Here is a 26,444-nt window from a genome sequence, read left to right as displayed (position 1 = left end):
TTCTTACCTAACTTCAGTAAGATTTTTTTAAGGTTTCTTTTAGGGTTGAGGTTTCTCATTATAAAAGTATACATAGTCATTAAGTAAATAGGAAAATACAGCAAAAAGTAGAACAAATATATGTTACATATATGGTTCCATTAATTTCTGTCCCTTTTCTGTTACCTGTGAAATGTGAAAGAGCCTGAAAAGTTTTATGCAGGGATCCTAAATTCCTTGAGGTGAACGTTTATAGTATGTGTAATAGTTGTATGTTCTCAGAGACAGTTTTCATATATTACTACCTCTACTGTTTAAATATTTTCAAGCTGTATTTTTAGTTAGGAAGAAGTAGGTGTTTTAATTATTTAATTGTATTTTGTCTTCACTACTGGTCACGACTGCATTTAATTTTATGAGCTATTTGGAAAGTAAGGCTCATTTTTTTTCATAATAAATTTCATTGCATTTATTCCTTTTGAAAAAAATGTGCTTAGCTTTTACTTATTTTTTTCTTGCAATGACAGTTTGTAAAATTTAACCCTTGTATTAGTTTGCTAGAGCTGCCGTAACAAAATGCCACATACTAGGCAGCTTGATAAAAATTAATTTTCTCACAATTAATGCCTGGGAGTACAAGATCAAGGTGTTGGCGGGTTTGGTTTCTGCCGAGGCCTCTCTCCCTGGCCTGCAGATGGCCACCTTCTTGCTGCAGTTACTTAACATTGCCCATGATATTATTTCTAATTCTTATGAAAATGATATATTTTAAGCTATCTAATACAAAAATCAAAGTATGGATTTTTTTTCTTCTCTTTTGTAATAGGAATGAAGATCTAAAGCAAATGCTAGAGAGCAACAAAGATTCTGCTAAATTGGATGCTATGAAGCGGATTGTTGGGGTAGGTAAAATACTCATTTACTTCAATTTTGGAAAAATGGACAAGCAGTGATTATATTATATTATAAATATATATTAAATAATATGTTAAATACCAAGTCTAATATTCTGTTTGCCCTTAATATTAACTTAGAATTTCCTGTCCAAAAATGTTAAAGAAAAAAGTACATTATTGAAGTGTCAAAAATCAAGAAACTTAGGTTTTAATTTTATCTTTTCTCCGTTTTAATTTCCCTGTATCTAATTTCAAGGTATTTCTACTATGAGAATGAGGTAGTTAGTCTTTTTGAAGACAAAATAAGATGATATACAAACCTATTTTGACTTCCTACAAAGAGAGATACTAAAGAATGATTTTTTTTTGTCCTTTCACAGCCTAAATGTTTTCAAATTCTCTTACTACCAATAGAAACACTTTATTCAGTTTAGAAGCCTAGAACTTCTAATAAATATTATTAAATATAAGAGCATTCACCAGTGTTCAGCTGTAAAGCAAAACATAAACAATTGATTAATAAGGTATGAGGATTCTATTGCCAGAGAATTAAAGATATAATATAGTTCCTTATTTTTAATGTTTTAATTTTAATTTTTTATTTTTCCAGGGTTCTAATTGTATATACCATCTTTAGTAAAATAGTTTTGCAATTTGTGTTGCACTGTCTATACGTACTCATTTGATTTTCCACATTCACAGAGAAAAAACTTGCTTAATTCCAGTGACTATCTGATGCTAAGGAGTTTTGCTTTTGTTTCACTGGAATCAAATTCATAAAACTGATTTTTCCTATTAATACTATCCTTTTTATCACCACCATTGCTGATTTTATTTTCCACTTAATTTTATATAAGGTAAAAATTGAATACATTTGCATAATTGCTTAAATAAACTACTGTAATAAGGCAATGACACAACTAAAACAATACTGTTTTCCAGCAGGCAGTGCCATCATATGAGAGCTTCAGATCTCTTTTCCTTTCTTGATATATTAAAGTCCAAATAACAGGTATCAGCGTGCTCTGTTAAAAAGTGAGGTGGTATGAAAATCAAATCTATTAAAGTCAAGTACTAATTGTATCTGTAGGACATCTGTAAGTGACTTGATCCTTGCTTTCATGTTTATGTCATTTGGCAGTGTAGGGGCAATTTTGAGGATTCCATTGTAAATTTTTGATTTGTTAATGTTATGCTTTATATATAAGAGTGTTTATGGGCAGGCAGTTCTTGCTTTGCATGGCTTTTATACACATGAATTTCAGTTACTACAGTTTAGTTAAGTGACACCAATCCCCTAACAATATGGTTCAAATTTCATTTACCATGTTATATTAATTGTGTACTTGGATAATGTACAAACTTGACTGCTAGCTCTTCATTCTACAAATAGCTATGTGAATTACAAACGTGTATCATGATCCATGATCAATCATGTCACTTCTTTCAAAATCTGTCAGTGATTGGTCACTGTGCATCTGTTACTCAATTTATGCACAGACAACAAAGCATGTAGTTGTGTTTCCTCTTTGTCTCCCAGTAAGAAACACATGTGACAGTTTACAGAAATGAATAATTGAAAGAGGCATTTGCCCAACAAAGTGAAAGTACAGCAAAGAAATGAAAAGTGATAACATATTATGAAAATCAGGTAGAATATAAATGAAGTTATACAGAAATAGCTGGCTGTGGAACTATTGACATTACAAGTTTTTTTTTTTTTTTTTTTTTTTGACATTACAAGTTTTTAAGAGACTGAATTTATAGCTGGAGGAACTTGGTAAAGGTGAGATTTTCAACCAACATAAATGATGAAAGTGATTTTGTTGAAGAGCATGAAGCTGTCTCAGAGGAAGTGATGTTGTCAGAAGACCTCACATTCATTAAAGGAACTCTAGGAGATAGTTGAGAACATTGAAAATGCAAAGGATAAAATGTTGGAAGCTGATCCAGACTTAGAAAGGAGCATGATAATTTACTGAGGAATACAAAAGATGCTTCCTCAGTATCATGAGTTAAACATTGATAAAAGAACAAGTTCTGTTCAAACTACTCTTGATAAGTTAATTTTCTTTGCCTTTTTTTTGTTTTTTGGAGACAGGGTCTTGCCCTGTTGTCCAGGCTGGAGTACAATTGTGCAGTCGTAATGCATTGCAGCTTTGAACTCCTGAGCTCAAGCGATCCTCCCACCTGAGCCTTCTGAGTAGCAGGGACTACAGATGTGTACCACTATGCCCAGCTAATTTTTTTATTTTTATTTTTTGTAGAGACAGGGTCTTGCTATATTGCCCAGGCTGGTGTAGAACTCTTGGTTTTACGTGATCTTCCCACCTCAACCTTTCAAAGTGCTGGGATTATAGGTGTGAGCCAATGTGTCTGGCCAAGTTAATTTTCAATTTTTCTAACGTTTTAAGTTATAGTATACTAAATATTGATTTTTGTTATTTTTTCACTTTCCTATAAATTTATAACTGTCAGTAAAAGAGTTATTAATGCTTTGACAGAAATTTTAAATAGTATCCAGGGATTTAGTGAAATAAATTACCTTAATGGGATGTAAGAGCCATAGTTTAAAGAAATAAATAAGGGCAGTCCCTGCTTTGCATGGTAGTGCAGGAATGCAAGCTGAAACCATGGAAGGAAATCTTAATCAGCCAATTGGAAAAATTACAATTGATCTATGATGCTTAAAATTTTTGTCAAAACAAGAAAATTAGCTGAGTATGGTGGTACACTGTTTTGAGTTAATGACTGTAATAAATAGTTTGGTATAAATCTTTCCAGACTGACTGTTTATCCCTTGTTCTTTCCCTTTCTTCCTTCAATAACAATGCTTTGGTTCTATGTATGCTTTAAAGGATTCAACTTGGGGCTGTTGCTTGCATCTTTTTAAAAATTATTGGGTTGGAAATTGTTTAAAAGCGCAAGATTTTTCTGCAGCGTTGGTGTGCATCAGGGTGAATTCCTGGTTATCAGGCCTGAGGTTTTACTGGTGATGTGACACCTATAGAACTTTAGTGGGTTTTCTATCAGCTCTGCTCCAGTGTAGTCTCTGGAATACAAAATAAGGGTCAGTTAACTTTCTGTATCTCCATTTATTCTTGGCTGTTGATTCTTAAGAGTTACTGTTGGGTCTGAAACCCTTTGAAACCTTTTCTCTCTGTTTTTGTTACCTGTGCATTAACTAGCAGTTTTCTATAAATTCAAAATTCTGAACTTTTATTTCATCTTTATTGCTTTGAAGAATGACCAGTGGAAATTAAAAATTAAACATAATTTCATCTTTTTTCAAAAAACTGTGTTTAAAAATTATGTGAATTTTTGGATCTAGATTATTATTCAATACAGTCATGCATCACTTAGAGTCATGCATCGCTTAATGACAGGGATGCTTTCTGAGAAATGCATCCTTAGGCAGTTTGTTGGTGTGAACATCATAGAGTACTTACACAAACCTAGTATACTTACACAAGCTTACTACACATTTAGGCTATATGGCATAGTTTATTCTTCCTAGGCTATAAATCTGTACAGCATGTTACTGTACTGAATACTGTAGGCAGTTGTAACGCAATGGTATTTGTGTATCTAAACGTATCTAAACATAGAAAGTTATAGTAAAGATACAGTATTATAATCTTACAATAAGATTATATATGTGGTTCCTCCTTGACCAAAACGTGGCACGACTGTAATTTAAAAATAACACAAAATTCAATCGTTGTAACATACCACATTAACAGAAGGAAAGGGAAAAATCCCTCACAATCATCTCAATTTATTCAGAGAAAGATTTAACAAAATTTAATACACTTTGATGATAAAAGCACTCAACAAACTAGGAATAGGAGGAAACTACCTCAACCTATCTGTTAAAGAGAATGTGTGGAAAACCCAAAACTAGCATCATACTCAGTAGTGAAAGACTGAAATCTTTTACTCCAAGGTCAGAAACAAGGATGATTGCTTTTACCACTTCTATGCAACACAGTATTGGAAATTTTAGCCAGAACAATCATGCAAGAAAAAGAAATAAAAGGCATCCAAATGGAAAAGGAAGAAGTAAAATTATTTTTATTCACATCATCTTATATGTAGAAAACCCTAAAGATTCCACAAAAAACTGTTACAACCAATACGCAAGTTTACCAAAGTTGCAGGATAGAAAAGCAACACACCAAAATGACTTGCATTTCTATACATTAACAATGAACAATTTGAAAAGAAAATTAAACAAATATTTATAATAGCATCAAAAAGAATAAAATATTCAGGAATAAGCTTAACCAAGGAGATGAAAGACTTGAGCACTGAAACATTACTGAGAAAAATTAAAGAAAACACAAATAAATGGAAAGACATCTATGTTTCTGAGTTGGAAGACTAATATTGTTAAGATGTCAAAATGATCTGCATATTCAATGCAATTCCTATCAAAATTCCAATGATGTGCTTGGCAAAAATAGAAAAAAATTCATCCTAAAATTTATATAGAATCCCATGAGTCCCCGAATAACCAAAACAACCTTGAAAAAGAGCAAAATTGGCTGGGCACAGTGGCTCACACTTGTAATCCCAGCACTTTGGGAAGCTGAGGCAGGAGGATCATTTGAGCCCAGGAGTTTTAGACCAGCCTAGACTACATGGCAAGACCTTGTCTCTACAAAACTAATAATAAGAAAAAAATTACTACCTGTGCCTGTGGTCCCAGCTGCTTGGGAGGCTGAGGTTGTGGTATCGCTTGGAGTGAGCTGTGTTCATGCCACTGCACTCCAGCCTGGGCAACAGAGTGAGACCCCGTCTCAAACCCTGTCTCAAAAAAAAAAAAAAAAAAGAACAAAATTGAATGTCTCATACTTCCTGATTTCAAAACCTATAACAAAGCATAGTAGGGAAGACATTGTGGTACTGGAATAAAGACAGACAACGTATAGACCAATGGAACACAAGCGGGAGCTCAGAAATCAACCCTGACGTAAATGGTCAAATGATTTTTGGTAATGATGCCAGATCAATCAATTGGGAAAGGACAGTCTTTTCAACAAATAATGTTGGGGAGACTGGATTATCTATATGCAAGAAAATGGTGTTGGATTTCTTTCTATATCACACCATAGATAAAAATAAACCAAAATGGATCAAAGACCTAAATGTAAGAGCTAAAACTATAAAACTCTTAGAAGAAAGCATAGAGAAAAAGCTTCATGACATTGGATTTGGCAAAGGATTCTTAGATGCAACACTAAAACAAGAACAGTAAAAAAAAAAAAAAAGATTATTTGGATTTTATCAAAATTAAAACTTGTGTGCATCATAGGACACTGTCAACAAAGTGAAAAGGCAACCCATAGAACACAAGAAAATGTTTGCAAATCATATATCTGATAAAGGATTGATATCCAGAATATATAAAGAACTCCCACAACTCAACCATTAAAAACCTACCAAATGGCTGGGTGTGGTGGCTCATGCCTGTAATCCCAGCACTTTGGGAGGCCAAGGTGGGCGGATTACTTGAGATCAGGAGTTTGAGACAAGCCTGGCCAACACGGTGGTCTCTACTGAAAGGACAAATCCCGTCTCTACTAAAAATACAAAAATTAGCCAGGTGTGGTGGTGGTTGCCTGTAATCCTAGCTGCTCGGGAGGCTGAGGCAGGAGAATTGCTTGAACCCAGGAGGCAGAGGTTGCAGTGAGCCAAGATCACACCACTGCGCTCCAGCTTGGGTGGCAGAGCGAGACCACATCTCAAAAAACAACAACTGGTGGCTCACGCCTGTAATCCCAGCACTTTGTGAGGCCGAGGTGGGCAGATCACATGAGGTCGGGAGTTCGAGACCAGCCTGGCCAACATGGTGAAACCTCATCTCTTCTAAAAATACAAAAATTAGCTGGGTGTGGTGGCGGGCGCCTGTAATCCCAGCTACTTGAGAGACTGAGGAAGGAGAATTGCTTGAACCCGAAAGGTGGAGATTGCAGTGAGCCAAGGTCACGCCATTGCACTGCAGTCTGGGTGACAAGAGCGAAACTCTGTCTCAAAAACAAAACAACAACAACAAAAACCAACCAAATGAAAAAATGAGTAAAAGACTGGAATAGACATTTCTCCAGAGAAGATATATAGGTGGCCAATAATTATAGAGAAAGATGTGCAGCGTCACTAATTATTAGGAAAATGGAAATCAAAACCATAGTAAGATCACTTTACACCATTAGGATGGTTATTATCAAGAAAACAAAATTGTAAGTGTTGGTGAGGGTAGAGAAATAAGAACTCTTACACATTGCTGGTGGGAATGTAAAATGGTACAGTTACTGTGGAAAACAGTATGGTGGTTCCTTAAAAAACTAAAAATGGAATTATCACATAATCCACCATTCTCCTTTTGGGTATATACAGACAACAATTGAAAGGAGATACTTGAACAGATATTTCTACATCAGTGTTCATAGCAGCATTATTTATAGAAGCCAATAGCTGGAAACAGCCCATGTGCTCATCAGTGGATGAATAAACCAATGTGGTACATCTGTGCAATGGAATGTTATTCAGCTTTAAGAAGGAATGGAATTCTGATGCATGCTACAACATGGATGAACCTTAAGTCATTATGCTGAGTCAAATAAGGCAGACACACACAAAAAAATTGTATGATTCCACTTTTATCAGGTACCTAGAATAATCAAACTCATAGAGACAAAAAGTGGAATGGTGGTTGCCAGTGGCTAGGGGGAAAGCGAGAAATTGGGAGCTTGTCTTTCAAAAATCATTTTGGACATTTATTTTAAATATTATGAGCCCTATTAAAAATAGTTGTGTAGGCGTGAGCTCTGTCCCACTCATTATGCTTTCACTTTTTTTTAACTTACATTCCTCCTCATTTTTTTATTTTCTATTTTTTATTTTTGAGATGGAGTCTCACTCCGTGGCCCAGGCTGGAGTGCGATAGTGTGATCTCAGCTCACTGCAACCTCCGCCTTCTGGGTTCAAGCAATTCTTCTGCTTCAGCCTCCCAAGTAGCTGGGATTACAGGCATGTGTCACCACGCCCAGCTAATTTTTGTAATTTTAGTCGAGACGGGGGTTTCACCTTGCTGGTCTTGAACTCCTGACCTCTGGTGATCTGCCCTCCTTGGCCTCCCAAAGTGATGGAAATACAGGCATGAGCCACCGCTCCTGGCCCCTCCTCATTCTTTACATTTTTGGTTTATTTTCAGGTGACGGGGGCATTTCATTTAGGAAGAGAATGTAGATGGCATTCTTTCAAAGTCCTTGCCTGTCGGAACAGGTTTCTATTTTTTTTCCCATGGGAAAATAGATTACTTAAGAATAGTATTGTTGGGTTGTAATGTTTTCTTTTCCTTAGATTTTCGTAGATTTTATTCTTGATTTTGTCTGGCTTTAGCTGTACAGAGCAGAAATGTGATGTGATGACAATGAGATTGCTTTTTTAAAAAACATTTAATTTTTATTTCTTTTAATTTTATTATTAATTTTTTTTTGTTTTTTGTTTTTTTGAGATGGAGTCTTGCTCTGTCGCCCAGGCTGGAGTGCAGTGGCACGATCTCAGTTCACTGCAACCTCTGCCTCCTGTGTTCAAGTGATCCTCCTGCCTCAGCCTCCTGAGTAGCTGGGATTACAGGCGCCCACCACCACACCCAGCTAATTTATTTGTATTTTTAGTAGAGATGGGGTCTCACCATGTTGGCCAGGCTGGTCTCCAACTCCTAGCGTCAAGTAATCTGCCCGCCTTGGCCTCCCAAAGTGCTGGGATTACAGGCTTGAGCCACTGCGCCCAGCCAGATGTTTGTCTTTCTATGCCTGGTTTATTTCACTTAACAAGATCTTCAGTTCCACCCATGTTGTTGCAAATGACTGGATCCCATTGTTTTTTATGACTGAATAGTACTCCATTGTGTATTTGCCCCACATTTTCTTTATCCATTTGTCTGTTGGTGGACACTTAGGTTGCTTCCAAATCTTAGCTATTGGAAACAGTGCTGCAGTGAACATAGGAGTGCAGATGTCTCTTTGCACTCCTGATTTTCTTTCTTTTGGGTTGTACCCAGCAGTGGGATTGCTGGGTCATATGGTAGCTCAATTACTAGTTTCTTTTTGAGGAACCTCTAAACCGTTTTCCATAGTGGTTGTACTAATTTATATTTCCACCAACAGTGTACAGGGGTTCCCTTTTCTCCACATCCTCACCAGCATTTGTTGTTGCCTGTTTTTCTTTTGGGTGTAAGCCATTTTAACTGGGATGAGATGATAACTCATTATAGTTTAGGTTTGCATTTCTTTGATGATCAGTGATGTTCAGTGTTGTACCCAGCTAAGTTAAGGAAAAGCCACACTTTGAGATGAATTAAGAGCCCTTTATTAAGCCGGTGGCCAAAGAGACAGCTAATGCTCAAAAGTCTCTCGGCCACGAGGAAGGGGCTCGATTAACTTTTATACTTAGGTTTAGGAAGGGGAGGGGGACTCAAATGTAATAATTCTACAGAAGTAAAAACATGCAAGAATCAAAAGAATCAAAATGGTTACAGAGTGATAAACAACTTAAAAGACAAATGGTTACAAGAAGAGCAATGGTACCAGGTGCAAGGTTCTAAGTCTTTCATTATAATTAGATATAGGGTCTATGCCGGACACAAACTCAAGGTTTTATGTTGTTATCTCCTGGAGAAAATTCCTGGGAACTTCATACATTGTTGGTGTTAGTACCTTATCAGTTAATTGGGCTCCTTTGAAATGCTGAGGATCTGTTTACCCAGGCCAACTCCTTACGAAAGGGGGTTGGGTGAGGAGCCCTTAGTGTCTTGTAAATTAAGGGGTCAATTGGAGTTTGTTCGGCTTTCCTAGCTAGAGAGAGTCTTATTTACATGAGAAGCAAGGCTAAGTGATTAAAGGGACAAGGAGGACAAAATTCAAAGTAACGAGTTAAAGTAAAAACAAGGTTAGGCATTTCATTCAGCATCTTTTAATATGCCTGTTTGCCAATTGCATGTCTTCTTTTGAGTAACGTCTTTTCAAATCTTTTGCTCCCTTTTTATCATTTGATCAAATCTTGCCCATTTTTAGATTATTAGACTTTTTCCTATAGAATTGTTTGAGTTCCTTATATATTCTGGTTTTAAATCTCTTGTGAGATGGATAGTTTGCAAATATTTTCTCCCATTCTATGAGTTGTCTGTTCACTTTGTTGATCATGTCCTTTGCTGTGTAGAAGCTTTTTAACTTGATGTGATCCGATTTGTCTGTTTGTGCTTTGGTTGCCTGTGCTTGTGGGGTATTACTCAAGAAATCTTCGCCGAGACCAATGTCCTGGAGATTTTCCCCAATGTTTTCTTGTAGTAGTTTCATGGTTTGAGGTCTTAGATTTAAGTCTTTAATCCATTTTGATTTTATATTTGTATATGCTGAGAGATAGGGATCTAATTTTGTTTTTCTGCATATGGATATCCAGTTTTCCTAGCACCATTTATTAGAGACTGTCTTTTCCTCAGTGTATACTCTTGGCACCCTTCTCAGTTCTCTGTAGGTGTGTGGATTTGTTTCTGGGTTCTCTATTCTGTTCCATTCATCTGTGTGTCTGCTTTTATGCCAGTACATGCTGTTTGGTTACTATAGCTTTGTAGTATAATTTGAAGTCAGGCAATGTGATTCCTCCAGTTTTGTTCTTTTTGCTTAATATAGCTTTGGCTATTCTGGGTCTTTTGTGGTTCTATATAAATTTTAGGATTTCTTTTTCTATTTCTATGAAGAATGTCATTGGTATTTTGATAGGCATTGCATTGAATCTGTAGATTGTTTTGGGTAGTAGGGACATTTTAACAATATTGAGCCTTCCAAGCCATGAACACAGAATATTTTTCCATTTTTTGGTGTCCTTTTCAATTTCTTTCTTCAGTATTTTATAGTTTTCACTATAGAGATAGTTCACTTCTTTGGTTAAGTTAATTCCTGGATATTTAATTTTGTGTGTGGCTAGTGTAAATGGGATTACTTTTAAAATTTCTTTTTCACCTTGTTCACTGTTGGCATATAGAAATGCTCCTGATTTTGGTATGCTGATTTTGTATCCTGCAACTTTACTTAATTTGTTTATCAGTTCTAATAGTTTTGTGGTGGAGTCTTTAGGTTTCTCCCAATATAAGATTGCATCATCTGCAAACAAGGATACTTTAATTTCTTCTTTTCCAATTGGAGACCCTTTATATCTTTCTCTTGTCTGATTGCTCTAGCTAGGATTTCCAGTGGTATGTTGAATAACAGAGATGACAGTGGGCAACCTTGTCGTGTTCCAGAGCTTATAGGAAAGACTTTCAGTTTTTTTCCCATTCAGTATGATACTAGCTGTGAGGTTTGTCATATATGGTTTTTATTATGTTGATGTATGTTCCTTCTATTCCCAGTTTTTTGAGGGTTTTTATCATGAAAGGATGTTGGATTTTATCAAATGGTTCTTCAGCATCAATTGAAATGAACGTATGGTTTTTATTGCTCATTTTGTTGATATGATGTATCACATTGATTGATTTGTGTATGTTGAACCATCCTTGCATCCCAGGGATAAATCCCACTTGGTCATGATGAGTGATCTTTCTGATGTATTGTTGAATTCAGTTTTCTAGCATTTTGTTGAGGATTTTTGCATCAATATTCATTAGAGATATTGGTGTGTCATTTTCTTTTTCCTTGATGTGTCTTTCTCTGGTTTTGGTATCAGGGTAATACTGGCCTCGTAGAATGAGTTTGGAAGTATTCCCTGCTCTGTTTTTCAGAACAGTTTGAGTAGGATTGATATTAATTCTTCTTTAAATGTTTGGTAGAATTCAGCAGTTAAGCTATCGGATCCTGGGCTTTTCTTTAGTGGGAGACTTTTTATTACAGCTTTCATCTTGTGATTTGATATTGGTCTGTTCAAGTTTTGGATTTCTTCCCGATTCAATCTTGGTAGGTTGTATGTATCTAGGAATTTGTCCATTTCTTCTAGATTTTCCAATTTATTGGCATATATAGTTGCTCATAGTAGCCACTAATGATCTTTTGAGTTTCTGTAGCATCAGTTGTAATGTCTTCTTTTTCATTTCTGATTTTATTTATTTGGATTTTTCTCTTTTTTTTCTTAGTCTGGCTAATGGTTTGTCAATTTTGTTTAACTTTTCAAAAAAAGCTTTTTGTTTCATTGATCTTTTGTATTTTTTCATTTCAATTTCCTTTATTTCTTCTCTGGTCTCTATTATTTCTTTTCTTCTACTAATTTTGTGCTTGGTTCACTCTTGCTTTTCTAGTTCTTAAGATGCATTGTTAGATTGTTCTTTTGAAGTTTTTCTTCTTTTTTGATGTAGGCACTTATACCTATGAAATTCCCTCTTAGATTTTTCAGTTTCTTTCTTAATTACTTCATTGACCCACTGGTCGTTCAGGAGCATATTGTTTAATTTCCATGTATTTGTATAGTTTCCAAAATTTCTTTTGTTATTAATTTCTAGTTTTATTCTATTGTGATCAGAGAAGATGAAATTATTTCAATTTTTTGAATGCTTTAAGACTTGTTTTGTGACCTAACATATGGTCCATCCTTGAGAAAGATTTATGTGTTGAGGAAAAGAATGTATATTTTGCAGCTCTTGGATAAAAGGTTCTGTAAATATGTATTAGATTCATTTTTGTCTATAGTGCAGATTAAGTGTGCTGTTTCTTGATTTTCTGTTGGAAGATCTGTCTGATGCTGAAAGTGGAGTGTTGAAGTCTCTAGCTGTTATTGCATTCGGGCCTGTCTCTCTCTTTAGCTCTAATAATATTTGCTTTATATATCTGGGTGCTCTAGTGTAGGGTGCACATATATTTAAAATTGTTATATCCTCTTGCTGAATTGACTCCTTTATCATATAGTGACCTTCTTTGTCACTTCTTATAGTTTTTGTCTTGAAGTCTATTTTGTTTGGTATTGTGTAGCAACTCCTCCTGCTCTTTTTTTCATTTCCAATGGGATGGAATGTCATTTTCCATACCTTTGTTTTCAGCTGATATATGTTTTTATGGGTGAAGTGTGTTTTTTTGTGGGCAGCAGATCAGTGGGTTTTGTTTTTTCATCCATTTGGCCACTCTGTTTTTCTGATTGGAGAGTTTAGTCCATTTGTGTTAAATGTTATTATTGATAAGTAAGGACTTACTCCTGCTATTTTGTTATTTGTTTTCTAGTTATTTTATGGTTTTCTCTTCTTTCTTTCCTTCCTGTCTTCTTCTAGTGAAGGGATTTTCTCTGGTAATATGATTTAGTTTTTTGTTTTTTACTTTTTCTATATATCTTGTATGTTTTTTGGTTTGAGGTTACCATGAGGCTTGCAAATACTATCTTATAATCCATTATTTTAACCTGATAGTAATTTAACACTATTTGCATAAACAAACAAGCAAAAAGAAAACTAATAAAAACTCTGTGCTTTAACTTTGTCTCCTCACTTTTTAACCTTTTGTTGTTTCTGTTTATATCTTACTGCGCCATGTCCTGAAAGCTTGTTGTAGTTACCATTTTTGATTGGTTCATCATTTACTTTTTCTACTCAGGATAAGAATAGTTTATACATCACAGTTACAGTTTTATAATATTCTATGTTTTTCTGTGTACTTACTATTACCGGTTAGTTTTGTACTTTCAGGTGATTATTTATTGCTCATTAATGTCATTTTCTTTCTGATTGAAGTACTCCCTTTAGCATTTCTTGTAGGACAGGTCTGGCATTGATGAAATCCCTCAGCTTTTGTTTGGGAAAGTTTATTTCTTCATGTTTGAAGGATATTTTCACTGGATATACTATTCTGAGGTGAAAGTTATTTTTCTTCAGCACTTTTAAATATGTCAGGAAACCTTACCTGTTTCCACTGAAAAGTCTGCTGCCACACATATTGGAGCTCCATTGTATGTTATTTGTTCCTTTTCTCTTGCTGCTTTTAGGATCCTTTCTTTATCCTTGACCTTTGGGAGTCTGATTATTAAATGTCTCGGGGTAGGCTTCTTTAGGTTAAATCTGCTTGATGTTCTATAACCTTCTTGTACTTGAATGTTGATATCTTTCTTTAGGTTTGGGAAGTTCTCTGATATTATTCCTTTGAATAAACTTTCCAACCCCACTGATTTCTCTACCTTCCCTTTAAGGCCAGTAACTCTTAAATTTGCCCTTTTGAGGCTGTTTTCTAGATCTTGTAGGCATGCTTCATTCTTTTTTATTCTTTTTTCTTTGGTCTCCTCTGACTGTGTATTTCCAAAGAGCCTGTCTTCAAGCTCATGAATTCTTTCTTCTGCTTGATCAATTCTGCAGATAAGAGACTCTGATGCATTCTTCAGTATATCAACTGCATTTTTCAACTCTAGAATTTCTGATTGATTCTTTTTAACTGTTTCAATCTCTTTGTTAAATTTATCTGGTAGAATTCTTTTTTTTTTTTTTTTGAGGCGGAGTCTTGTTCTGTCACCCAGTCTGGAGTGCAGTGGCACGATCTGCAAGCTCCAGCTCCCGGGTTCATGCCATTCTCCTGCCTCAGCCTCCCAAGTAGCTGGGACTACAGGTGCCCACCACCACGCCCAGATAATTTTTTGCATTTTTTAATAGAGATGGGGTTTCACCATGTTAGCCAGGGTGGTCTCGATCTCCTGACCTCATGATCCGCCTGCCTCGCCCTCCCAAAGTGCTGGGATTACAGGCATGAGCCACCGCACCTGGCCTATCTGATAGAATTCTTAATTCCTTCTCTGTATTATCTTGAATTTCTTTGAGTTTTCTCAAGACAGCTATTTTGAATTCTGTATCTGAAAGGTCACGTATTTCTCTTTTTCCAGAATTGGTCCCTGGTGCCTTATTTAGTTTGATTGGTGAGGTTGTATTTTCCTGGATGGTCTTGATGTTTGTAGATGTTCATCAGTTTTTGGGCATTGGAGAATTAGGTATTTATTGTAGTCATCACTGCCTGGGTTTGTTTATGCTTATCTTTCTTGGGAAGGCTTTCTAGTACTCACAGGAACTTGGGCCCCAAGCCCAATAATGCTGTGATTTTTGCAGCCTCATAGAGGTTGGTGCAAGTAGATGTTCTTTGGTGTCTGGGCATTGAAGAGTTAGGTATTTATTGTAGTCTTCACTGCCTTGGCATATTTTTGGCCATCCTTCTTGGGAAATCTTTCCAGATATTTGAAAGAACGTGGGTGTTGTGATCTAAGCTATATTTGCTTTAGGGGGCACCCCAAGCCCAGTAACACTGTGATTCTTGCAGACTCATAGTGGTACTGCTTTGATGGTCTTAGAACAGATCTAGGAGAATTCTCTGGATTACCAGGCAGAGACTCTTGTTCTCTTTCCTTACTTTCTTCCAAACATACAGAGTCTCTCTCTTCTCTGTTTTGAGCCAGATAAAGCTGAGGATGGTGACACAAGCATCCATGTGGCCACCAGTACTATGTGCTAGGTCAGACCTGAAGCCAGCACAGCACTGGGTCTTGCACAAGGCCTGCTGTAACCGCTTCTTGGCTATTGCCATGTTTGCTCAAGGCCCTGGGGCTCTACAGTCAGCAGGTAGCAATGCCAACTAGGCCTGTGTCCTTCCCTTAAGGGTGGCGAGGTCCCCCAGACCTCGGATGGGTCAAGAAGTTCTGTCTGGGAGCCCTGGGAGTCAGGGACTAGAGTCTACCTAGTGTTCTGTTGTATTGCAGCCGAGCTGGCATTCAAACCACAAGGTACGATGCTTCCCACTCTTCCCTCCCCTTTCTGAAGGCAGAGGAGCCTCAACCTGTAGCCACCACCACCCCAGGCCACAAAGAATACTGCCAGAGTACCCCCATAGTCCCTTAAGGCCCAAGGTCTCTTAAGTCAGCATTCACGAAAAGCTATCGGGGGAACTCTGGCAATGAATGCTGCTTGGCCTGGGACTCACCCTTCAGGGCAGTGGGCTCCCTTCTGGCCCAGGAAATGTCCAGAAATGCCGTCCAAGAGCCAAGTCCTAGAACTGAGGACGCTAAGAGCCCACTTGGTGCTCTACCCTGCTGTGGCTGTACTGGTACCTAGGGTGCAAGGCAGAGCCCCTTTTACTTTCCCCTCTGCTGTTCTCAAGCAGGAGTTTTGCCCCATAGCCACCACAGCTGGGAATGTGCTGAGTCTCACCTGAAGCCAACAAGTCTCAGCTGTTCACCAAGGCCCTCAATGTAGTACCTGGATATTGCTGCTGGTTATTCAGGGCCCAAGGGCTCTTCAGTTAGCAGATGATGAATGTTGCCAAGCCTCAGACCTTTCCTTCAAGGCAGCAAGTTCGCTTCTGGACCAGGGTGTGTCTAGGAATGTCGTCTGGGAGTAGTTAGGTCCTGTAATGGGGGCCTTGTGACTCTGACCGGTGCCCTATCCTGCTGTGGCTGAGCTGGTATCCAAGATGCAAGACAAAGTCCTCCCCACTCTTCCCTCTCCTCTCCTCAAGTGGAAGGGAGGGGTCTCTTTTGGAGCCACCAGCTGTGCAACCTGGGGTTAGGAGAGATAATGTCAGCACTCCCCTGGCTGCCCCAGGTGGTGACTCAGTATGTTGCATGCTCCCTCAGTCCACTGTCTCTAGGCCTAGTTCAGCCATAGGACTTGCCAAAGAGTTGCAATCCTTATAGCCTAGACTGTCTTTCAAGTTTACTTGGAGACACACAGTGCTGTAGCCCTCGGTGGCGAGGTTTTCCAGGGACTCAAGTTCGGACCTCTGGGATTTGTTTCTGGCTAGGGCTGGTTTAAATGCTCCCCCTGTGGGCGGGCATCAGCTGTATTCGGTCCGGTTTTCCTTTCTGCTCTAACAGGACAGCACAGAGTTCAATGCCTCACAATTGCAGTGTTCTCCCTTCCCCAGTGCCCAGAGATACCCTCCATACCATGCACTGCTGCTGGAAGAGGAGTCTCACCACTCTGAGGAAAAGGGTGGCATTGGTGATTCAGGACTGTTACTTTTAAACTCTTCTTTGCTTCTTTTAGTGATACGAAGTTCAAACCAAGTCCTGTGAGTGCTCCCCTGATTTTTGGTTGTTATGAAGGTGTTTTTTTCTGTGTAGATAGTTGTTAACTTTTTTGTCCGATTGGTGGAGCTTTCTATTGCACCATCTTGCTCTGCCTCCGAGATTGCTTTTTCTCTTTCTCTTTTAGAGAATCTGTTTTAACTGTCTGGATATGTAGATGTTTTTAATATTTTGAGGAAAAAGAAAATTTATTCAAGATACGGTCTGTGTTTGTTTTTTCTTTACTGATTTGTTATGTTACTAATGAACGCTTTGGTTCTAAAATTTTAAATCTGTTTTACTTAGAGAATGTTTGTCTGCTATTTATTTTCTCCCTTTTCTGTCAGTCTGCCAGTTCTCTCTTGGCCTTCCTATTATGTGTATATTATATTTTTTAGATCCATCCTCTGTGTCTGCCTCTGTCTTCTCCCCTGTCAGATTGACCTCTCTAACCTTTCCTGTCATTTTTAGGATATTTTTTTGAGCTGGCATTGTAAGTCAGTTTAGAATTTTTGACATCCTTTCTTCTCTCATTATATTTTAAAATTTGGTAATTATATCTTTATCTGAAAATTTTCTTTGCTATTCGAAAGTCGTTCTTTTTTCAAAAAATGCCACATCCCCTCAATTCTCACTAAGAATATGAGTTAGATGTATTTCCCATGGTTTTTCTCTTTTATATCCAACTTTTTCCCCAGATAATTTATTCATACTTCTCCAGTGGGTCCTCTTCTTTTGAACTGTGGAATGTTTTTATATGCCTTGTTATTTTTTTCCTCCTTAAGTCATCCTCAGAAAGCATTAGAGTTATCTATCTTTATTTTTCCAGAATTTCTGTTTGAAATTGGTTCTGTTATAGGCTCTAAATTCATAGGATCAATAATTTCAGGCTCCACTGTGGGATGAAGAGAGTAGTATTTGTATTAATAAATTAAGTATTAGAAGACCAAGTGTCTATTTAGAATAGAGTGGGACAAACAGATAGCTCAGGGTAAGGAGCCTGAAGAGCACTCTTCCCTCTGTCTTTAATTGGTACGTCTTCATTAAGTTCTTCACTGTTTTTCTGTTTTTTCCTTTATTTTTCTTTTTTGGGTTTAAGTATTCTTTGGGAATAGGTACTATATATTCCGCTGTTTGGTATGTTGTCCTCAGGGTACTTCCCTGAAGATTATTAGAAAGACCAATATATTGGAGCCAAAGGCCTGTCTGATAGTTAAGTAGTAGGTAAAATTAGGTCCACTTTTGATTAAGTAGTAAATTCATCCACTTATTTCTTAGGTTGTAACTAGATTGATAGATGATTGTTTCCTAAAATGTTATCTTACGTGAACCATACCCCTGCAGAAATTTGTTGAAATTTCTGTTATGTGGATAGTACTTTATCTAAAATAGAAAATATCCTGGATTGATGCAATAGCAGAATGGTGATACACAGAAGAAAGAGCCAGAAGTTGAAGACAGATCATTAGAAATTATTCAGTTTGTGGCCGGACATGGTGGCTCATGCCTGTAATCCCAGCACTTCAGGAGGCTGAGGATTGCTTGAGCCAAGGAGTTCCGAGACCAGCCTGGGCAACAAAGTGAGACCCTGTCTCTACAGAAATACCAAAAAATTAGCCAGGTATCGTGGAGGGTGCCTGTGGTCCCAGCTACACAGAAGGCTGAGGCAGAAAGACCACTCGAGCCCAAGGGGTTGAGGCTGCAGTGAGCCAACATGGCACCATTGCCGTCTAGCCTGTGCCACACAGCAAGACTCTGTCTCAAAAAAAAAAAAAAAAAGAGAAAAAAATCATTCTGAAGGACAGAGGTTGAAAAGAAATGAACAGAGCCTTGGAATTTTGTTGGTTCATTCTAAAGGTCTAACGTATGCATCATTAGAACAGCAGAAGGAGAGGAGAAAGAGATTGGAGTAGGAAAAAATATTTGAAGAAATAATGGTAGAAAACTTCCCAAATTTGATGAAAGATACAATTTTTATTTTTATTTTTTGAGACGGAGTCTCTTGTCACCCAGGCTGGAGTGCATGGCGCAATCTCAGCTTACTGCAACCTCTGCCCCTGGGGTTCAAGCTTCTCCTGCTTCAGTCTCCTGAGTAGCTGGGATTACAGGCGCCTCCCCCTCCCCAGCCACCACCATGCCCAGCTAGTTTTTGTACTTTGAGTAGAGACGGGGTTTCGCCATGTTGGTCAGGCTGGTCTCGAATTCCTGACCTCAGGTGATCTGCCCTCCTCAGCCTCCCAAAGTGCTGGGATTACAGACATGAGCCACTGTGCCCGGCCAAGATACAAATTTATAGATGAAAGAAGCTCAGGGAATTCCAGTTAGGATAAACTAAAAGAAAATCATGCATAAAGACAGTAATCAAATGGTTGAAAACCAAAAATAAAGTCTTGAAAGTAGCTGGAAAAAATGATACATAGAGGGGAACAATAATTTGAATAAATGCAGATTTCTCATCAGAAATCATGGCAGCCAGAAGATAATGGAACAATGTTTCAGGTACTGAAAGAAGAGAACTGTTAACCCAGAGCTCTATATCCGTTGAAAATATCCTTCAAGAACGAAGATGAAATAAAGACTAAGAGTATCCATTTCTAACATGTTTGCTTTAATGAAAAGTTAATGGACGTTCTGTAGGCTGAAGGGAAATGATACCAGATGGATATTTAGGAGGACCAATCAAAATGGTAAATACGTATAAAGGACTAATTTTGTTCTTAAGTTATCCCACTATCTGAGAGGTTTTTATTATGGGTATAAATATAATATATATGATGGCTAAACATAAAAGCTAGTGGGGAGGTGGAAATAAAAGGGTCTATATGGTTGCAATGTTTCTGCATTTTTCTTTTCTTTTTTTTTTTTTTTGAGACAGAGTCTCGCTCTGTTGCCCAGGCTGGAGTGCAGTGGCGTGATCTCGGCTCACTGCAACCTCTGCCTCCTGGGTTCAAGTGATTCTTCTGCCTCAGCCTCCCGAGTAGCTGGGACTACTACAGGTGCGCGCCACCACACCTGGCTAATTTTTGTGTTTTTAGTAGAGATGGGGTTTCACCATATTGGCCAGGCTGGTCTTGAACTCCTGACCTTGTGATCTGCCTGCCTCAGCCTCCCAAAGTGCTGGGATTACAGGCGTGAGCCACCACGCCTTGCCAGTTTCTGCATTTTTCTTGATCTGGTACAGTGTTAACTGTAAGTAGACTGTGTAAGGTTTGCTGTTTCTGTATCTATATATTTATATGTCTGTTTATCTACCTATGTATCTGATAATCCGATAACTTAAAGATATGCTGTTTGAGCACAAAGGAGATTCATTTAAACCGCTATTGCTATAGATTACGCCTATGATGCATTTTTACAAGGAACCAGTAAATTATATAAAACGATACAGGCAGAAAGTTAATATAAAAATATGAAATACTAAAAATTTTCTAAGGAAAAGAGGAAAGAGCACGTAGGAGAACAGAAAACACAGGGAATAAACAGGAAATGGATACTAAAATGGTAGACCTGAATCTAACCATGTTAGTAATTCTATTACATGTAAGTGGTCTGACATTACCAATTAAAAGAGATCTTCATATTGGATGAAAATATGAAGATATAACTGTGCTCTTTGTAAGAAACCTTTTAATATAAAGACACAAGTTATAAGGAACAAAAAATGCATACCATACAAACACTAATCAAAAAAAGGTCAGATGAATCTATTAATATCAGAGAGAGTGAACTTTTGAACAAATAGTATGGTTAGGATAAAGAACATAACAATAAGAGTCATTTTCCCAAAAAGACATAATAATCTTAAATGTGTCTAACAACAGAGCTTCAAAAATGGAGTAAAAAAAAAAACCTGTTAGAGCTGAAAGGAAAGATTGACAAATTCACAATTATAGAGACGTCAGTGCTTTTTTCTTAAAAATCAATAGAATAGGGAGATAGAAAACCAATAAGGAAATTTAAGACTAGAATAATGTCAACTTATATGACCTAATTGACATTTATAGAGCACTATACCCAACAGTAGCGAAATATACATTCTTTTTATATGCAAGATAGACTACATTCTGGGCCATAAAACACAATCTTAACAAACTTAAAAGAATTAAAATTATGCAAAGTATGTTATCTGACCATATAGAATTAAACTAAACACAGTCATTGGAAGAGATCAAAAAATTTTTTAAGTATTTGAAAATTATACATCAAACTTATAAATTTAGAAATGATGACATGATCCATGAGTCAAAGTCAAAGTAAAAGTCACAAGGAAATTAGGATGAAATTGAAAAACCACATATCAAAGTTTGGAGGATTTAGGTAAAACAGTAGTTACAAGGAAATTTATAGTAATAAAAGCTTATGTTTGAAAAGAAATATTTCCAATCAGTGCTCGGAGCAGCTACCTTAACATAGCAGAAATAGAAGAGCAAATTAAACTCAAATTGAAACTAAAGAAAGAAATAATAAGGTAGAGTAGAAATCAATGAAATTGAGTAGAGAAAAACAGTAGAGTAAAATCAGTGAAATGAAAAACTAGTCCTTGGAAAAGATAGATAAAATTGATAAATCTGTAAACAGAGTGACCAAGAAAAAACAGAGGAAAAATTATCAATATCAGAAATGCAAGACTCTGTTGACATTTAAGGGATAATTAGGGAACATTTCAGGCATCGTTAGCCCCATAATTTGACTACTTTGTTGAAATGAGCAAAGTCCTTGAAAGATAAGCTATGACGTTTACTCAAGAATAACTAGATTATCTGAATAGTCCTATATCTAATAAAGTAATTGAGCTTTTCATTAAAAAAATTTCGACAGGGAACATTCAGTTCTACATAAGCTCTTCCAGAATATAGAATATGAGAAAATGCTTCTGAATTCAATTTATGAGTTCAGTGCTATCCTGGTCTGAAAACTAGACAAAGACATTATGAAAAAATTAAATTATGTCCATCTCTCTCATGAACATAGAGGATTGGATGGAGAGTAAATCAATGACATTTCCCAAAATACAGTGCTGTCAGGCTATACCCATTGTAAGTAAAAACATTGATGTTGGGGCTGAGGCCACCAAAGGTTGAAGAATGAAAAAAAAAAAAAGTCAAATGTGTGAAGTTACAGAACAAGTATCAGAAACTGATCACTCTTTTAATCAGATGCCTGCAACCAGTGAATGTTCTTTGGGGGACTCTGGAATTCCATCTCTACCTTGGGTAGAAGCTATCTAAGAGCTTAGCAGAGGCCATGATTAGAACCTAGGAGAGTTTAGAGCTACAAATGACCTTATGTTATCTCCTCAACTTTTGCCCAGCTGCTCCCTAAACATGACTCTCACCTTTTACCTGAAAACTTGTCTTCCTTTCTCACCTTTTATCTAGAGAGTCAACTTCAAAGGGCAGAATCGCTGGTACTGCAGCTTTTTCAAATATCAGGAACTTCAACCAAATAAAATCAAAAAGGACATATTTTCCTATGCTTTCCACCTATGAACCTTACTTTTCCCTCAGGGCCCAAATGTGGCTCCCCTCAATTCCTATGCTCCTTGTTCTGGGGTAAAAGAGTACAAGGGGACCAGGAACAGGGTTTTTACCTAAAGCAGAAGGGAGAGAGGGTGGGAGAAGTATGTTATTTGAGTGGATAAAGAGGAATACTGAGAAGGACTGCCCACTTTCAAACTGAGCTTCAGGGAGTCTTAGAGCTTCTTTGCTGGTTTCTTCCTTTCTCCATGTTGGGAAAAGGGCTTGTAGGAAAAGGGCTTCTGGGGTGCCTGTATAAACAGGCCATAAAAATATGGGACAATAAGTGGTGGAAGCCACAAGAGGCCTCTGAGGAGGAAAGTCTCCTAATTGCCATCATGTTCCCATGTTCAGAGGGAGACCTGCTTTCTTATCTGTAAACGCTGTGTTCAAGGAGAAAGACACTCCTTTGAAACACTGGAATGTGAACAGACGTGCAGGCTCCTAGTTAAGCCCGCTCCCACTAGCTACTCTCTGATAAGTTAAAGATAGGCTGTTTGAGCACAAAGGAGATTCATTTAAACCGCTATTGCTGTAGATTACGCCTGTTACACATTGCCTCCCTTTCACTGTTTCCCCCTGAACATCTGCTTCTCAGATCTAAGTGATTGTACTCAATAAATAGTGTGGAGACCAGAGCTCTGAGCCTTTTGCAGCCTCCAAAAGTACAACTGGCCCCCTGGCTCCCCACGTTTGCTCTTGTCTCTTTTCAATCCTTTGTCGCCACCGGACTTCGGGTACCCTGTGGGTGGTGTTGAGGCTGGTCCCCAACACTCCACAATTTCCACTTTTTTGTGTTTTTGAGACAGAGTTTTGCTCTGTCACCAGGCTGGAGTGCAGGGGTGCGATCTTGGCTCACTATAACCTTTGCCTCCGGGGTTCAAGCGATTCTCGTGCCTCAGCCTCTTGAGTAGCTGGGATTACAGGCACTTACCACCACACCCAGCTAATTTTTGTATTTTTAGTAGAGACAGGGTTTCACCATGTTGGCCAGGATGGTCTCGATCTCCTGACCTTGTGATCCACCCTCATCGGCCTCCCAAAGTGCTGGGATGACAGGCGTGAGCCACCGTGCCTGGCCACAATTTCTACTTTTAAGATTGTACTATGTCTTGTCCCTCAGTCTACTTCTCTGTCTGTATGTCCTCCTGTAGTGATCTCATCCCTTTCCAAATGCATATTGCTAACCAGTGCTGTCTCCTGTATTCTGTAGCCTTTATTCCCATATATTCAGCTGGCTTCTCAGCATATCTGAAACCAAACTCTGGATTGCTCATCTCCCCAAATACCTGCTTCTTCCCTAGTCTTTCTCATCATAGTAAATGGCAATTCCATTTCTCCAGTTAGTCATTTGTAGTCCTTCTTCTTTTTTTTTTTTTTTTTTTGAGATGGAGTCTCAAACTCTGTCGTGCAGGCTGGAGTGCAGTGGCGTGATCTCGGCTCACTGCAACCTCCAGCTCCCAGGTTCAAGTGATTCTCCTGCCTCAGCCTCCCAAGTAACTGGGATTACAGGCATCTGCCACCATGCCCGGCTAATTTTGTGTTTGTGTGTGTATGTGTGTGTTTTTAGTAGAGACAGGGTTTCACCATGTTGGCCAGGCTGATCAGAAACTCCTGGCCCCAAGTAATCTGCCCGCCTCGGCCTCCCAAAGTGCTGGGATTACAGGCAGTAGTTCTTCTTAATTCATGTCCCTTCTTTCTTATATCATATATAATCTATTTTCAGAATAAATCCCAAATCTAGCCCATTCTCACTGTGCTCACTATCTTTCCTCTGCATAATTGCAGTAGCCTTCTGTTTTCCATGGTATCATATCTTCTGGTCTATTTTTCACATTGCAGCCAGAAAGATCCTTTTAAAATATGAGTCATTGCTAAATATTTAATGATGTCTTTCCTCTGCTCACAACTCTCCATTGGTCTCCTGCTTCACTCATAGTAAAAGCCAACTCGTTTTACAGTGGTTTATACATTTCTGACCTTATCTCTCACCATTCTTCCCCTCACTTACTCCAGTTTGGCTCTCCTGGCCTCCTATTCCTGGCACATGCCATGCCTAAACCATTGTTTCCCTAGCTAGTCACATGGGTCCCTTCCTCTCTTCCTTTGCATCCCTGTCAAAAGGAAGGCCTTTTCTGACCACCTTATCTAAAAGAGCAACTCCCACCTCCACCTCAGCACTTCTCATTCCCTGATACTACTTTATTTTTCTCCACAGTAGTCTATTGCCACCTCACTATTATTGTTTATTGACCAACCCTTGCCCCATTAGAAGGTAAGCAGCACATGGGCAAGGACTTTGTATTGGTTATGGTTAGATCCCTAAGGCCTAGGATAGTCTCTGCTAGAAAGTATTCTCTCAGCAAATATTTGTTGAGTGAATTTGATTGTGGTGTTTTTTTCCTTCCCCATATTTGAATAACATTCTGCATAATAAAGTCAGATAGTCATGGAGTAGGATACCATAGGACAGGATGTCTGACTTTAGGTAATCATTGAATGAATGAATGAATGAATGAATGAATGAACGGCAGGGGTCCTACAGAACATTTAATCCCTCTCTTATTTCAAAGATGAGAAAATGGAGAGAGGTGTACAAATCATAGAAAGATGTCTTAGCTTCAGTATTTTGTAAACCCTCCATAGTGCTCAGCAGGTTTCACAAAATACTCAAAAGAATGTCACAGGTAAGGAAATAGAATATAAAAAGACTAGCTTGTATTCAAGAGTATTTTAAGGCTATCATATAGAAAGTTCTTATAAGAAATTGCTAACGGGGATTCTAATGCTTCAAGTATCACGTAATATTTATATAACATTTGTTGTAAATTAATAAAGCTAATATCTTTTTAAAGGTAGTTTGTTAGATATGGTATGTAATTCATAAGGAATCCCTTTTCCCCAAATTACCCTGTAGTTTGAACTTTATTTTATGGTTACCAAAGTCTGGACTTTTAAAAGACATAAAGTTATAATCTGAGAATGAGAAAGACAAAATGGGAATACAGATAGATATAAAACTAAAATAAATAGAAATGTAAGAGTGCACAGGAAATTCCAAATGATAAGTGTAGATTAAAATATTCTAGAGGAGGCTGCACATGGTGGCACATGCCTGTAATCCCAGCACTTTGGGAGGCCGAGCGGGGGTGGATCACTTGAGGTCAGGAGTTCAAGACCAGCCTGGTCAACATGGCGAAACCTCGTCTCTACTAAAAATATAAAAATTAGCCAGTGGTGGTATCAGGTGCCTGTAATCCCAGCTACTCAGGAGACTGAAGCAGGAGAATCGCATGAACCCGGGAGGCGGAGGTTGCAGTGAGCCGAGATTGCGCCACTGCATTCCAGCCTGGGCAACAGAGTGAGATACTGTCTTAAAAAAAAAAAATTCTAAAAGAAATTAGGATTGGATGACACAGTGGGCCAGGTGTTAGGAGATGGCTCTAGCAAGGGAGAAGGAGTAAAATTTGATGATGCTTTAGATAGAAGGGTAGATCTTAGAAAACTGGGGCCATGATCTGAGCAGAGGCATAGTGGGGCAGCCAGAGAATATTCTAGTAGTGAGTAAGGTCAGTTTAATAGAACCTTAGGTCAGAGAGTTTAAGAACGGATGTTAGTGCACATTGTGAGAATATTTGAATGTTACATAAAATCATTTGGACTCCAGACAGTCAGGAGCTTTTGAAATCTTTTACGGGGGCTGACATGTGCAAAGTAGTGTTTTAAGCATATTAAACTGTCAGTGATGTACATTATGGATAGGAAGAGGAGACTGAAAAGTTCTCTGTGAGGTGATACTGACCTGTGCTAGGATAATGGCAGTGGAAGGGATTAACATGTGTTCTGAGAAGTATTAGCAGGACGTAGTTACTCTTCTGTGAGAAGAGACCAGGGTAATTTTGTGGTTTTTGGTATCTAGGAGAACTGTGGAAATAGGAAATTCTATCATGAATGCCATTGTTTCATGAAAGATGAGTTTGGCTTTAGACATAGCAAGTTTGGGATGAGCGCAATCTAATGATGTCTAGTTAGAGATGTGGAA

General features: G+C 38.0%; 1 protein-coding gene across 2 annotated transcripts in view; it reads left to right on the top strand.

The window, feature by feature from the left end:
* AP3B1 (adaptor related protein complex 3 subunit beta 1) overlaps nt 1–26,444 on the top strand; it is a 289,899-nt gene that overhangs the window by 26,816 nt on the left and 236,639 nt on the right. For both annotated transcript variants that reach the window (XM_054487813.2, XM_054487814.2), the window contains exon 2: nt 806–881. In XM_054487813.2, coding sequence (XP_054343788.1) covers nt 806–881 — 76 coding nt within the window. The remainder of the gene's footprint in view (nt 1–805; nt 882–26,444) is intronic.

The sequence above is a fragment of the Pongo pygmaeus genome, chromosome 4 (genome assembly GCF_028885625.2).
Source record: "Pongo pygmaeus isolate AG05252 chromosome 4, NHGRI_mPonPyg2-v2.0_pri, whole genome shotgun sequence".
Taxonomy (NCBI): Eukaryota; Metazoa; Chordata; class Mammalia; order Primates; family Hominidae; genus Pongo; species Pongo pygmaeus.
The sequence above is the reverse complement of the archived record's forward strand: the minus strand, read 5'-3'. Positions and strand labels throughout refer to the sequence as shown.